This window comes from Eurypyga helias, unplaced genomic scaffold, assembly GCF_000690775.1.
Source record: "Eurypyga helias isolate BGI_N326 unplaced genomic scaffold, ASM69077v1 scaffold28262, whole genome shotgun sequence".
In the NCBI taxonomy this organism is placed as follows: Eukaryota; Metazoa; Chordata; class Aves; order Eurypygiformes; family Eurypygidae; genus Eurypyga; species Eurypyga helias.
Genome location: NW_010238290.1, coordinates 749 through 16,420, shown reverse-complemented (window position 1 = coordinate 16,420; position 15,672 = coordinate 749). Strand labels below are relative to the sequence as shown.

General features: G+C 38.7%; 1 protein-coding gene across 1 annotated transcript; it reads left to right on the top strand.

The window, feature by feature from the left end:
- Positions 1 to 998: 998 nt before the first annotated feature.
- On the top strand, positions 999 to 14,616 carry TAMM41 (TAM41, mitochondrial translocator assembly and maintenance protein, homolog (S. cerevisiae); the record flags this gene model as incomplete). Its single annotated transcript, XM_010147810.1, has 6 exons — positions 999 to 1,175; positions 2,888 to 2,980; positions 7,477 to 7,627; positions 9,942 to 10,087; positions 12,200 to 12,365; positions 14,554 to 14,616. Coding segments are annotated over exons 1-6 (793 nt in total), but the record flags the coding sequence as incomplete, so codon positions are not given.
- Positions 14,617 to 15,672: the final 1,056 nt, after the last annotated feature.

Here is a 15,672-nt window from a genome sequence, read left to right as displayed (position 1 = left end):
CTGTGGGCCAGGGCTCGTGTACCGCGGGCCTTAACAAGGGGTACAGCTTGTCCAAACTGTCCCTTTGCTGTGCACCCTGTGAGAGTGGCTTCAGCAAAACACATTCCTGCGCATCCTTATCGTTCGGGGGTCCAGCTCCTTGGAAACAGTGATTTTATTTTTCTTCTTCTGTGCATGACCTCTTAAAAATTGTTAATGGGCAATATTCTCATTATGGCTTGCCCATTAAGCACTCCCCACAAATGTGACTTTAAATGTGCCTCACCTTCCTTTCTGAAGAGAAAAAAACCAGAGGATAATAAGAATTTCAGAGCTCTACCAGCATCTCATCCTTACACAGAGGAGTAGGCAACAAAGGTAGCTAACAGACTGTCATTTTAGGGATATTAAGTAGCTGAGATGCAGCCCAGAATTAGTAAGCCCCAGAGAGGGGTAGGCCTGATGAATTTGAAGCAATGTCACTCCAGACACTAGTGTGTTGTAGGTATGAGTTGTAAACTGTCAGCTCGTCCATGTGCAGGGAACGTGTGGACCATTTTCTTCAGAAGAGCAGGGCTGGCAGTTTGCATTGTTTTGTTGACAAAAGTCAAGTGAATATGCTAGAAGTGCAGTTTCTTGCTGCCAGCTCTAAGATGACCTCGTCTGCCTGCATCTTCCAATTCATCGCCACACGTATTAGCATCAGTCCTGCTCAGTAGAGCTGTGCACTAGGGTGACAATCTCATCACATGCTCCCCTGTTTCGGAGGGTTGAAGGTTGTTCACTTAACCAGAAGGGCAGAAAAACTTCTGCCAGACTGCCTAGAAATACTCATCTTCATTAGAACATTTAAACTGTATTTGACATTCATGCTTTTGTTTTGGTTTTATTTTTTTTTCTTTACTTGTGAAAGATGATTAGGTGGTAATTTGATAATGTGTATATGTTAGCTTAAAATGATTAACATCGCTTGCTTCCTGACGTATAAACCCCAACACTTTTCACCTTATCCACAGAACAGTATGCTGGACTTCGTGTTTGCTGTTGATGATTCTGTGACCTGGCATATGATGAACCTGTTAAAGAACAGGAGTCATTATTCCTTCCTAAAGGTTTTTGGGCCCAAACAGATAAGTAGTGTACAGAGCTATGGCGCCGGGATTTACTACAATACATTAGTGCCATGTAATGGTAGGGTAAGTACAAGTAGTTTGAGTGAAGTCAAATGTTTGTATGTGAAGTATTCAAATGATTAGCTTAAAGCAGATTTCTTGTGCAAATCTTGTAGATTGTAACTGGCCCTTAACTCGTCTTATCTTCAATATTTCTGTCTCAAACTGTTTCACAAAAAGCACGTGAATTAAAAAGCAAACAGAGTAGCTGCTCTGGCACTTTAAAAGTGTGAACAATGTTTGGAATTTACAACTAAAGCATTTAGGAAACTGAATTTATACTACTACTGCTGTCTGCCAGTTTTGGTGGTTGTAAAGTGCATTGTGTGAGGAAACTGGGCCTTAATTTCAGCAGCTGATCGTGTAGTAATAGCAAGTGGGTTGTTACCCACTGTTTGACATAAAATGCAACTGTTTAACATAACAAGTCGGAACTGACATGTGGTGTTCAGTGGCTAACATCCTGACCTGCAAAGCTTGAGTATAATTAATAATTCTAGGTAAGGACTACTTACCAGCAAGTCTTATTCCTGCATCTGTGTGCAGCCTATGTTTGGTAGGCAGACTGCAGATAGGAGTCCGGGGAGCGAAACACTGTCTTGGTCTTGATTTTGAGTAACTTCTGCCATGTGGTAACAAACCGTACATGGGGAAAGCAAGTTCTTTTATTAAAGATGGGAAATGAAATGAAGGACAGCCATGGAAGAATGCCGTGTGAGCCACAGATAACTAACTGAAGTTTTGCAGAGCACACATGGCTGCAGTAATGTTGGGTATACATCCGAAATCTTCGCAGGAAGTTGGAGAGGTAGATAAAGTTACGTCCTTGCTGTTTTGTTTAAAGGCAGCTGTACGAGGCAAGAATTTGAGTTTAAACCTTGTTCACTTTATATAAAAAGGAATTTTAGATTTTATATTAAGGACCGATAATCTTTGGATGAAATTCTGTTCTTCTTGGCTCTTCATGCTCTTATCTCATGCTGTTATGACTCAGTCATGTCGCAGTCTATGGTCCTTTGTTATCTGGAAATTCTGGAGTTGGCTGCCTCGCTGTGGTGATAGTCTTTGGAAACTCAGGAAGTGCAAATTGGTAACAAACTGCTGAAAGTTCTTTTTTTTTAATTATTTTTTCCAGTTACATAAAATGATCTACAAAATCATAATTTGTTTTCTAACATCAAAGAGCAAAAGAAAAAGCTTCCTGATACACCCTAACTCCTCTAGGAGTTTTCTCTGTTTTAGATCTCTGACCAAATCGTAAAGGATACTATGGGTTATTCTAACTATTATAACATTTGGCTGGTACAAAACTGTTCATAACCTTCCCAAAATCTTTGTATGGATTTTAATTATTGTATTTTAATGTTCAGATCCCTTCAGTGTCAACATCTGTCTAGACGAGGTTTCTTTGGGATTTAAAGTCTTTTGCTGCAGTAACTGATCCTGGGATGACTTTATTGTAACTTTGGTTCTAGAAAGGATCTTGAGGGTTCTGTGCATATTCCTGTTCCACTTTCCCCCCCCCAAAGTTCGCATGTAATAGTAATAATTTTTATTTTACCTCCTGTGTTCATTAAAACTTTAAAATGTTTTCATCTTACATATCCAGTTTTTTATTGGAGGTGTGTGTTCCTTAGAATTAATAACAGTTATAGTAAGTAAGTAATAAGTTTAATTTAGTAAAAATGGTGCAGGTATCTGATTATTCTGGTGTGGTGTTTTGGGTTTTTTTTCAGATTATAAAATATGGTGTAATTAGCACTGATACTCTGATTGATGATTTACTTCACTGGAAAACCCTCTATGTCGCTGGACGCCTGCAAAAACCGGTAACTGTTCGTCTCTTCAGTTATCTGCCTTGAAATGGAGGAAGTTACAGGGCTGGAAAATTATCAGTTGTAGTTTATCAGTTGTAGTAGCAGTCAGCTGTTAAGGATCTATGCAGCAGTACTGAAGAAATAATCAGCCCTCGTTTAGGGGTCTAGTCCTAGAGGGATTAGCTCTCAGACAGGAAGTGAATTGTAGTCCTTAATGCTGTTCTGTGTTATGTAAAAAAAGCCAAAGGTAAGTGTGTTAATCAGTTTTCTGCCTGTAGGAAATCTTGAATAGCTGGACAGTATTAACTCAAAGCCCCTTTAATGTTAAATGCAATATTTACTTTTTATAACAAGTGATAGGAGTCACCAAAACTTGATCCAGTTCAGTAATGGAAAAAGATGAAAGCTGCTTTGCTGTGAAGTTACTGTCTAGTTCATTGTATTGCTAAAGTGTCCAAAATTAGGGAACCATGTGTTAGGCATGTTGGTTTTTCTCCTCCATGTTTGTGTCATAAAAAAATAGGTCTTTGCTTTCCCATGAGTGCCTGGTTTAGTGTGCCTTCAGCAGATGGCAGCAGTGCTAAGCTGAAGTTTCTGAAGAGGGGAGGAGAATTCTGTTCAAGCTGTAGAACGAAGTTAGTTATGATTTTAATTGAAAATCTGGGGGGAAAGTTTGAATAGATTGCCTCAGCCCTACTGGCTTTTCTCTATCTCCAGGGAGGTATTGTAGCATAAGCCAGGTTAGAGCAGCTGTTATCTTTATAAGGAATGAAACTTCATGCACTGAGAAAAATGACTGAAGGAAGAATTCTGAATTTCACATTAACAATGAGTGCTGAATATTTATTTTCAGTGTAAGTGCATTTGCTTCTGCTTTGATTTATTTTAGGATTTTTCATCTTATTATATATAAATTGTTCTTCGTATCTTTTGGTTAAATTCCGAGGGAGTACATGCTGGATCTATGAAATCACTAGCTGGGATTTTGAATGTTATACTTTGTTGACCAGAAATGAGACCAAATAATTTCTTGCCATTTGTGCTAGTTCTGGACGCAGTTGACTGAAGCGAGTTTAAATATTGTTTAACAGTGTGTTTGGGAATTTCCCTCTCACTCTCGTATAGAGGAGGAAGAGCCCAGTGCCTTTCTGGTGTTCCATTTCAAAGCTGTCACTCTGGGGGAAAGCTATCCAAGCTGAAACATTTGCTCTGGCTTGAAAATCTTGGCTTAATTTTCACTAGAGGTTTTGTTTCTGTTCAAAACTGGTTGCCTTGACCAAGTAATCTTTCCAGAATGTTTGGCAGAGTAGATGGAGTTTGGAATTGTCACTTAGAAATGCTAACTTTTCTTCCCGTCTTCTTTGTGTTAAATGTTTATTGGCTTTTCATCCTTCATGAAATTTATAACGCTGATCAGCTAAATTCCCATTTAACTGTACTGAAAAACTGAATAAACTTAGTTGTAATTTCTCCATAGCTGGCACGTTTCCTGGAAAACAATGCTGCTGTACCTAAAGAGTAGAATGAATAAGTACAAGTGACACATAATTGGTTTTCAGAGGAAGAAGGTTTTAAAAAGCCTCTGAAGTGTTACTGAGTTTTTGTTGAACATGGAATGTAGTAATTGCTTTAGTGTAAGCAGCTGTATTTATTGTCCTGGAGAAATTGTTAAGAGAAGGAAGCGTTGAGTAAATTGGAGTGGGGTGAGAGATAGAGAGCAGTATGCATAGTGTATAGAAATATCTTGTGCTTTTTAGAAGGGAGCTTTGGGGGTTTTTTATATCATTAAAATTCCCAGGAAGGAGTGGCAGAGCACATATTTGTTTACAGAACTTTTCTATTGCCCAAATCTGTAAAACCATTCTTTGAAAGAGAATGGAAAAATCCTCTTACCATGATATTTAGCAGAGTGTGGATGTGGCTGAAGTGGAATAGTGCTTTTGACACCTTTCATTCTATAATGAGATTTTCTTGGTGTATTTTGTTTTTCTATAAGTATCCTTGTGTACACATGCCTGCAGTTACTTGTGCGTGAATTTCCCAGCAGTGAAGGTAGGACATTCCCTGCTTTACACTCTTGTGATGTCCGTGGGTTATGCTTTTTTATGAAATTGAGTATATCCCTCATTTAAAATATTTAATAATTTTAAAGTCTTAACTGTACTGTTAACTGGACTCTCTGCATACTGTAAAACCAGAATAAATTGGCTGCTTCTTTCCCCCTTGTGTGCTACGGTTCGGTGACTGATTCTGATCATAAGTTCTCTGTACTGTGAAAAAGCCTTTCTTAACCTTGGTATTCTTCCAGATCTGTGCCAAGAATGGACATTCAGCCTTGTCATACCTTGGTGATAACCTCTGCACTCTCTCTTTCTAAGAGATTTCTGGCTACCTGAACCATTTAAAATTTGTTCATAAATGGTATCCCTGCTGCAGTGGTTCATGCGTTTGAATTCTGACACCGAGCATATTATTTCCCTTTAAAAAAGGTCTGATTTATGTAAGGGAGTGTTTTTAGCAAAGGAGATTATTTCTTTTCCGTACCTAAAGCAAGTCTGTGGCCTTCCATGAGGAGGAATACGGTCTCTGCTGAGTTTCACGTTTGATAGTCTGTAACTGTGCTGTTCTTAAAACATGTCTGTAACTTGCTGTTATTTCCCCGGGGTAGCCTGAGGTTTAAGCACTTTGTGTGACTGCTTGGGGTGCCACAGGCCTCTCTCTTCAGTCCTGCCTAGGGTTTCCCTGAGGCTGCAAGTTAGGAAAGTGCATATGAGTGAATTAGTTGATGAGATTTTAAATACTAGTTTATCCTCGTGACCAGCCTGTCTTATTCATGGGATCTTATTTGAGGAAGTCTGTATGCATTCAGTGAACTTCTCCGATGGTTCTCAAGGAAGGAAGATGTACTCTCTTCTCCCTGGAAGATGAATGCCGTGTATCTTAAAGTGTTTTAGCGTTGTCTTTGGGTTTAATGCAAAAAGTATGAAGTAGTTTGCAGGAGAAGTTAGGAGGAATTCAGAAAAGCTGTCTTGTACAGTGAACTCTTTATTTTTAAAATAAAAATCAAAGCAGGGAAAACTTCCTTCAGAAATCCACCCTCGACCGATTCCAGACTATTGCATAGACTTGCTGTTAGGCAAACCCATGGTTTAGCGCGGAATGGCTGAAACAAGCAGCCTGTATGCTGCTGCATTCACCCTCATATCAAAATGAGAGATTGTTCTGGTTTTATCCCTCCGAAAGATTTCACCGTGATCAAAAATGATGTTCAGAATATACTAGTGGCCAGCCAGGACTTTGCTTTGTCAGTGTGCTTTCTATAGGGAGAATTTTTTGTAGCAGGTATGTCTGATTATTTTAGTTTCTTTACTGAATCTGGGTTTATTCTTTTTTTTGTTCCTTCCTGCTTTATTATCAGAGTATTTGTATTCCTAAAGGAAAATACTGACTTGAAAGTGTACCTTAGCTGTTGCAGGTTATATCTGGGGGCAGAATTTCAAGTAATACAGCAATTAATTTGTGTGTGAATGGGCTTTTGGGGAGTCGCAGCAAGTTGGATACATTTGTTCATAACTGCCAGTGGGTTTGCATTTGAAGGTATTCTAGAGTAAACAAATATTTTGAAGCTGCCCTTTATAAGCAAGACCATATTGCTTATCAGAACACTGGATAAAGACAGAACCTCACAATAGGCAGGTTCTTGAGAGAGTTGTTTCTGAAAGAGCAGAGTTGGCCATCTTGTAAACCAGGCTGAGTTTCTGGCTAATGTTCTATAATAATATGTTTCTATATTCAGTTCTTACTGAAGACTACTTTTTATTCCAGTACATTTCCATATCCTAGGTGTCTGGATTTTGTACTTGGTCTTGAACAGTTTGAGTGTTTCCTAAAAATAAACTTCTGTGTGGCACGTAGCAGCATTTAACTTCAGTGATCTGTTCTTTTCCATTTAATTCACATTCTGCTCATCCAATATGCAAAATAAAACCCTTCTTCTTCTTGGGGGACAAATAAGAAACTACCTGAAGGATATGATACAAGAGTCCTGTATTAAAAAATATATATAATGAAGATGAATAGGAAAGCTTACCTCTCTTTCTGGTATTCCATTGTCTTTCAGTGTGACAGTGATCTGTTTCTCTTGTTGCGTAATCACCAATGAAGTATTTCTGTTAATGCATTCGTATTTACTGTTTTGATTAATCCTAATTTCCTGAATATGAAATGTGAATAGCTCTTCAGAGATGAGTTAATGGCTGTTGCTTAGAGCAATTCCAATGTGTTTATAAAAACAGCCTTTTGTAGCAGGTTGTTAATTCTTAAAAATGTTCCTCTCTCCCACTGTGTAAACAAAAGGGGACACTCTAGCCTTTATTGCACCATAATAATAGGACCAAATTTTAAATAAATGTCCTGATTATTTTTCACTTTGGGTTGAGTAACATTTCTACTTTCATCTTCAGTAGCACTTTTTTGAAGTCTTGCTCCCAATGACTCTGCTTTTTCAGGTGAAAATACTGACACAGAATGACAACAGCAAGCTGCAAGCTGCTCTTGTTAGCAACCTGAAGAGTGCAGTCACAGCAGCCTTTCTCATGTTACCAGAAAGTTTCTCTGAAGAAGACCTGTATATGCAGATTGCAGGACTCTCCTATTCTGGTTAGTATTGGTGTTGAAAGTCTCTGAGGAGAAGAGCTGTAGTTGGAGCTGTTGCATCACGGTAGGAAGTCTGATGTGTAGTAAGTCATCTGCTCTCTTGCTTTGGGCTGATGCTGTTGCATGCTCCAATAACTATATTTTACTGCTGTGTTATATAACAGTTTGGAAAGACTAATTGTGCTTCTTCACAGAAAATAAGCTTAGGTACATAAGCAAAACTTCTTATACCTGCTTTATTTGTGGACAGCTAAGTATGGGTAATTGGATATGGTGAAATAATGTAGGGGGTTTTTTTCTGTTTGTGTGGGTTGGATGTTGGTTTTCAGGATTCAAAACCTCAGATAATTTTTTTTCTTTTCCCTCTCAGTGTAATGTTATTCATCTGATAGTCTGACCCAGGCTTTGTTAGCTCTTACCCTTTGAATGTGCTGTGTTTGTGGTTCTTATTTAGTTAACTTAAAAATCCAGACTGTGTTTCTTCAGTGTACATTTAACACTCGCCTCCTGGTTGGTATTTGCTGACATCTTTGGTAAGACAATTTCCTCCTTTCTTTAGTTATGAAATTAGTACAAATTGGTAAGGGGCGGGGGGGGGAGGAAATCAAGAAATTACTCCAAATAGTTCTTCAGTACAAGATGTAATTGTTACAGTTTAATTCAGCCTTGCTCTTTAAATGTAGATATTCTAATGCTATCAAGTGATATCATGAGAGATATCAATGATAACAAGTTTGGTTGGTGTTGTACTTCACACAGCACTTTCTTTGCTCGTATAGAGATATATATTTGGCGCTTTTTTTAAAAAAAAAAAAGCACATATAGGCAGGTAGGGTTTATAAGCTGCAGCTTGATTCTCCTGAGGAGTGCTACGGTTCTTTATGTAGTACTTCTCTGGTCACCTTGGATTGCAATTTGTTCAGCTTTTCCTTAGCAGATTTTTCTGAGTCGTTACCTGCTTGAAAGCAACAGGAATGAGGGTACTGACAGTGGGATGGCTACGGGTGGCCAGCCAGGGATGTTTGCTTCAGGGCTGCATACCTGCCCACCTAAAACCTGTCCAGGAATGTCATTAGATTCTGGGTGAGCACTAGTGGCCAAGATCTATAGGTCCTTTGAAACAGTGCAATTAGCCAAAAACATGGGAGAGCAGTTACCATGCTCTAAGGTGTTGAAATTAGCTCTACTGTGTGAACAAAGCTAAAGCAGTAAGACTCCCGGTTGGGAATGTTCAAGAAAAAGGCTGTCAGTGACATGTTTGTGGCTATTTTATTTTGCTGCCATTTTGTTAAGTCTTAAACTTTACAGTGGGTGTACTAGTAGACAAAATTTCTGTCTCCTTGGACACTGCTGAAAACAGTTTTTCATGCTTTAATTTGGAAAATGTTTATCCTTCTATAGTGTTTTTGAGAGCAGTGAGTCAGTAGCATTTACATGGGAAGTGCTTGTTTTGCAGCTTGGCATAAATGGAAATAAACCAAGATGCTAGCAAGTTGCCACCTTGCACCAGCATTTATCTCCTGAATGTGGGAAGTGGGAAAATGTATTGATTCAGAATTTTGTTTGTTGGTATGTGCTGCACTGAGCCTCTCACTGCTGGTTGGTAACTCTGGAAGCTACCAGGGTAGTATCTAATGGAGGTAGATCAATGCTCTGTTCCAGACTGTCTTCTCCTTTATTCTGTTTGAAACTTTTCAGTCATGTATCGTAGAAGAAAGTGTAAAGGTCAGTAACGTTAAGAGAAGTGGCTTTTTGAAACTGCTGACAAAATACGTGGCAAGAGGAAAAGGTGACACTGATTTTACCATGACTGCCGTTAGCTGTACTTCAGGTACTGCCCTTGAAGGGCAGAGACAATGCAAATTATTTCCTTTCAGTATTGAAGGATTAAAGATTATTTTTTTTTCTGGATACAGAGTATTTGGGCTGGTCAATCAGTTTAGTAGTCTGTTGAAACGGAGGTATGGCTGCAAAATATACAACTGTATTACTGCTGCTTTTGAGGCTGATTGAGCTGCTTGGCAGCTGGTAGTTTTGCTGTCCAAGTGACAATGTGGACGCATGGGTTGATGTCATTACAGTATGTTAGAAGCCACGTAACAATTCTCAATCTGATTTTCTGTGCTTGAAGGTATTTGAGTAGTATTTTTTGACTATTAGAAGGTGAACCTTATTGTGGATTATAGAGGCCTTGGCAGAATTGGCGAATGGAGTTCTACATGGCAGCTTTGTACTATGTTGGTTTCTGTTATATTCTCCTCCTTTGACTTTTCAGTGTTTTTCCTAATGAATTAACTGTTTTTCTTTTCTTGATTAGGTGATTTCAGAATGGTAGTAGGAGAAGACAGATTGAAAGTGCAGAACATAGTGAAGCCTAATGTTCCCCATTTTCAGAAGCTGTACAGTAACATATTACAGGACTGCCCTCAAGTGGTATATAAGCACCATCTGGGAAGGCTAGAGGCAAGTGTTTTTCAAAATGTTTTTAAAACGAGCAAGTGGAAGTGCTTTGTCACATTGGCATAAGGCAAGAGTTATGCCGTACACCAAGGCGAGCAGTTTTAGTCACTGTACTTGCTATTGGTTATGTTTCTGCTGCTTAGTTAATTCTGCACCCAGAATACTTGCCTTAAATACCAGTCTCTGCATATGTAGTAACTACTGTTCATTTTGTGTGAGCATGGGCACAGAACTAGAGCCCTCGCAAGGGAACAAGAGAAGAGAATTTTAAAACATATGTGTTAATGACTACCACATGGAAACAACAGTCTAGGAAGTGATGCATAAACACATGGTTTGTGTTAAAAAGATTAGGCTGTAACTTAGGGGTGCTAGAGTGCTAGTTATGAAGATCAGTAGACTAAACCCAAATGAAATTCTGGTATTTTAAAATACCTGTACTGAACCAAATTTTTCCTGGTATTTGGGAAGCAGGTATCCAAAATGAACAGTATCTTGAATTCTGTCTTTCTGGCACCAGGTATAGGTGTAATATTGCAATTAGGGGAGAGGTGCCACGGTCAGGGGTCCAATAGCAATTAATAGCTCTTGTACTATGCATGGCTGTGTGTGAATATCCGAGTGTGATTTCAGCATGGAGCTACAAATAGCACGTGTTGTTTCATGGACACGGGTATCTCTTTATCCTCAAGTCACCTTAGTAATTATCTCACAAATGCCTCCTTTTAGGGCATGTCTGTTAGAAACTGAATCATAGCAAGCTTGAGTACAGTAAAGAATTTTACTGCAGTGCTTTGGAGTATACTGTGGGTGAATCTGTCTTATACTGCAGCTGTCTCCATGTTTTATTATCACTGTGCTTTTGAACAGTTTAGTGAAAGAAGTATTTCAATTGATTTTGAAAAGAAACAGTCATGCTTTCTCCAAGAAAATGTCTATTTAGAATAATACTCCCCATTGTGTTACCTTTAAACAAATCCTGGTAGTACACCACAAATAAATTGTTGAAGAATACATCTGTTTGTGATTCCGTAACAGTAACTGAGGGTGTTGATTAAACGCCATCAATGTACTGCTGATTTTGAGCAAAGGTCTTTAATAATGTATTCCTCACACCTTGGTCTGGTCATTGCCAGTTACTCCCCAGATTGAAAAGGATAACTGCTGTTTGGAGTGATGTTTAACGCAGAACAGAAACCCCTTCTCCAAGTATACGTCCTTAGAGTTATGGAGAAGTTTCTTTCTTAAAAGATTCCTCAAAAACAGTTGAAGGCAGACACTAGTTCTTACAGTTTTGGTTCAGGCGTGGATTCCTCCCACATGATGTTAAGAGCCTGCTCATTGTCGGCTCCCTCTGTAGTCAGTGGGCGATTCATCTGGATATCATTTTCTTCCCAGTGCCTAAAGGGAGTGTGTAGGGCAACTAGACTCCTGTCTGATGTCTCCATGAACTGTCTAAAACGTTGTGTGGGAGGAATTGAGCTCTTCATATTTTCCCCTGGTTTTGGAGACATGTGCTCCATTATGCATTTTTCAGTATTTGTGTAAATGTGTACAGGCCTGCACGTTGGTATCATTGTATTCAAAAAATGGTCATTGAATTTCTGATTTAGATTGGAAAATGTGGGATAAATGAAACCAGATGTGGTTTGAGTTTAAAGCAGAGAAGATGTTTTCCAAACTAACTTGAAGTGTGTGTGTGTGTGTATAGTTTGATTATATTCAGGCAGAAGAAACTGAGCTAAGTGGTCTTCTGGGAACTGTTTTTTTTTCTTTCTAGTGTACTTTTGTTTCCAAAGGAAATTGGATAGAGCAGAAACGATACCATTTCAATGAAAAGTTGCTTGCAGAGGCAGCAAGACCCTGTGTGGACATGAGTATTCCCTGGGATAAAAATTAACATCTTCAGGTTCAGAACTAAGATACTGCATTTTCCGGTGCTTGGGAAGTTTTCATTGGCATTGTCAATGACTTTTACAAGTGAAATGGGTGTTCTTTGAGATATTAGCAGAGGTCAAAGATAGCCAAAAGACCTTTCTGATTTCTTTGAAAATCAAGAGAACTTACTTTATTAACACTGAATGTTTTTACTGTCTTAATTTTTGTAACATTCAGATTGATAAAAGTCCAGAAGGTCAATTTACACAACTAATGGCTTTGCCGAGGACTCTGCAACAGAAGATAACTTCTCTGGTAGACCCTCCTGGAAAAAACAGAGATGTGGAAGAAATTTTACTGCAAGTTGCCCATGACCCTGACTGTGGATTTGTGGTGAATCAAGGTAGGCCTAGATCAGTGTCTGTAATCTCCGTTAAGGCATGATAGATACACAGACTTGTGGTACATGTTCTGCTGGTTCAGAAGGATGATTTGGACGGAAGGAAGAAGAAAACAAGAGGTTAGTCTTGAGATGCATTCCTAAAGGCATGGTTTTGGATTGGTTTGATTTCAAACAGGTTCTCCAAAATACCACCAAATAGCATTCCTACAGATATAGAAAGGTATGTTTTGATTTGGATTCTGAAAGAAGTAGTCTTTAGGAATTAGTGTGACCTACTTAGACCATCTACCTCTGTTTGGGCTGCTTGCACCTTCGGGATTTCATTAGCTGGCATAACTTTTCTTAAATGCTAAGCTATATATCCTACCAGTCATACCTTGCGGTGCTAAGTTAATTTTCTAGTTTGCTGACATTACCTTTCCCAGTTTTCATAGTCCAGATACGTGAACTCGGGCTTTGAGGAAAAAGACTGAGGTGTTTCTCATCATCACAGTTAGCTTCTCTGAGGGAAAGTAGTTTTATGGCAAGTTAAAGCTTATGCTGCAGGCATCAATGTTTTATTATTCTGCAGAAAAATTAAAACGTTTAGTACCTGCAGTCCTTTACATCTTTAAAGAACTTGACACATCTTAGTTCCAGGTGGCCAGTTTTGCAAGCTCCTACAGCACAGCAAAAACTCCATGGATGTCTGAGCGCCACTAGACACTTAGCCAGCTGCTGAGGGAGCTATTCCGGAGATTTCTGTTTGGGAAAATAAAGCTCCTGAGAGTGTCAGTTCTCCATTGGCAGTATAGGATGAATTGCACCTCGACACCAAGGTGAATAGTTTCCTTCATGTCAGTTTGCGGCAGCTTCTATGCTATTGTGGCTGGACCACAAATGTATGTGGTAATAACTGAATCTGGGAGCAGGTGTTGCAGGCATTGTGAGCTGCACACAGTTTTAGAGCTCCGAGCTGTCCACCCTCAGCTAACGGTTGTATCTCTGTGGGGTGCTGCAGGCATGGCTGTGACTGGGCACTGCACACAGTGGTGTCAAAACATTGCACAGATCTGGCCTTCTCAAGCCAAGCACTTCATATTCTTAGGAGAACAAATCAACTCCCCTCTTTCACTTTTGTGGCCCCCTTTTTTTTTTTTTTTTGACCCAACTTTCCTAATTCAGGAATCTGAGTAAAGGAAAGGACAAGCCATTTGGTAATGCTACAAGACAAAGCTGATTACTCAAGTTGAATTGCATTGTCCCTAGGTATTTTACTAGCTCAACGTGACTTGCTCCCCTCCCCAGCCCTACTTCCCCCGAGTTATTTTTCAGAATATTGTATCCCTCTTAGTCGTGGATTTCCTGAAGCTTTGTTTTTCATTATAGAAATAGCTTTGCAAGAAGGATTTAAAAATAATATTTGAAATTATATTCTACATTCTGGTTAATGGAGAAGAATAACTTTCAGTTTGGAAGACTAGCTCTGGGACTGCTGCACTTCAGCCACTTGAAGTATTTAGTAACGTGCAGTAGTTTTGTTCTGCACATATTGGTGTGCTTGTGTGTGTGTGTTAGAACAGATAAAACTTAGTACTTTTCAAAATAAGTTTTAATGTTTTGTTTACTATTCCATTAATAAGCGAGAATCACTGGACAATGAGAACTGAATGTGCCGCTGTTCAAAGCACTAAACAAGCTTTATCTCCAAAAGCTGATAGTTCTAAAAAGCCAGGCAAACAAAGCACAGTATAAAAATCTCTACTTGATCAGAGAAGTGCAAAATCCCCGTTTCATGTTGAAGTAAACAATGAGTATAATTTGTTTTGCTCTATGAAGTTGATACAGCAGCACTTAAATGAAACAACTCTGAATCCTTTGTGACTAATGATCTTAGTAGAGAAATAAGGGGAAAACTAAATGAATTAATTTGATCAATTCCTACTGGTTGTTATCTGGTTTAATATTGATTTGTTCAGTTTCTTTTAAATGTTATATATAAAATAATTTAAAACACCTTAGAGAGTATTTTCAATTAATATGAGAAAGCTGAACAGAAAAAAAAACCTTCTCAGTTTATGGTTTAATTTTGGGCTGGCTTGATTGTGTAACTGGAGAAATGTTTAACTTTTTTGTGTGTTGGAGGATTTAAAAAAATCCCCCCAAAACCTGCCAAGATGGGTAACATCTGTGTGCTTTTTGTCTGCAGGCATTTCGGGAATTGTGAGGTCTTCCAGTATAGTGCAGAGTGCTAAAACCATACTAACAGCTGGTAAGAATGTGTGTGATTTCTATCAAAATAAGGTCGCCTGATTCCACAGAGTAAAAATTACAGGGCCCCGAGACTGTATTGTTAGAAGAGTTTTAAGAATGAACTTTTTGGGTGTCTAATTGAAAGTCCCTGAAAATAAAAGTAATATTTAAAGCAGAAGCTTTATATAACTATTGAGAAATTGTAAAATGCCAAAAGGAGTTGGAGTCTGTATGACTCTTAAACAAAGAAAAACCCCCAACAACCCAAAAGTAACAAAACCCCAACCTCTGAGTTCAATTTCCTGTTATATGTGGGCCAGGTTTGGCTGATGTGCACTATTTCTGCTCTTTTGTATTAAAAAATGGAAAGAATTACTTTATAATGCACTCTGGCTTTCTACATGTGAGTGGATCCCTAAATGATCAGTACGTAGTATTGGAGTGTTATATGACCATGATGTTATTTCGTCATAAAATGAAGGAGGGATGAGTTCTGAGGGAGAGAACTCTGATGGGATCCAATGTTTTTGTCAGCCTCGAAAGACAGGTGTGTGTTTGAAGTCATAGTGTATTCCAAACTGAGCCTGTACTTGGTGAGCATTGGGTATCACTGTAACTCTCAGACTTCAGGATTAAGCACTTGAGAAAAGGAGCTGAGTGTTACAAAGTCAGTGGGAGAGCAGGTGTAGAAGGGGAAAAAATGGAAAAATAGGGATGCTTTTCGGCTATCAGAGTCTTCCTAGCTGAGTGAAAGTTACTGCCAGTTACAGAGCTGGAGCTTCATCCTGTTTTCTGGGCTCTGGAATACATGTAATTTTAAGGTGTCCTGATTTTTACATTTTAAAAACTGAAAGCGATTGAAAAGGAAGATTTAAGACCTGAGCCTTCATTTACTTAAAACTCTGATCAGGAAATAGTCTTAATTCCTGCATAGTGGAAAATCCTTGCTGCTTGCATGAAGTTGCTCAGGTAATTTTCTGAACTCTTTCATACCTATTCCTAATTCTTCGAGAAAAGCAATTATATACAAATCATGCCATTACTGGTTTTAAAAGTAGTTAGTGACCTAGTGAGC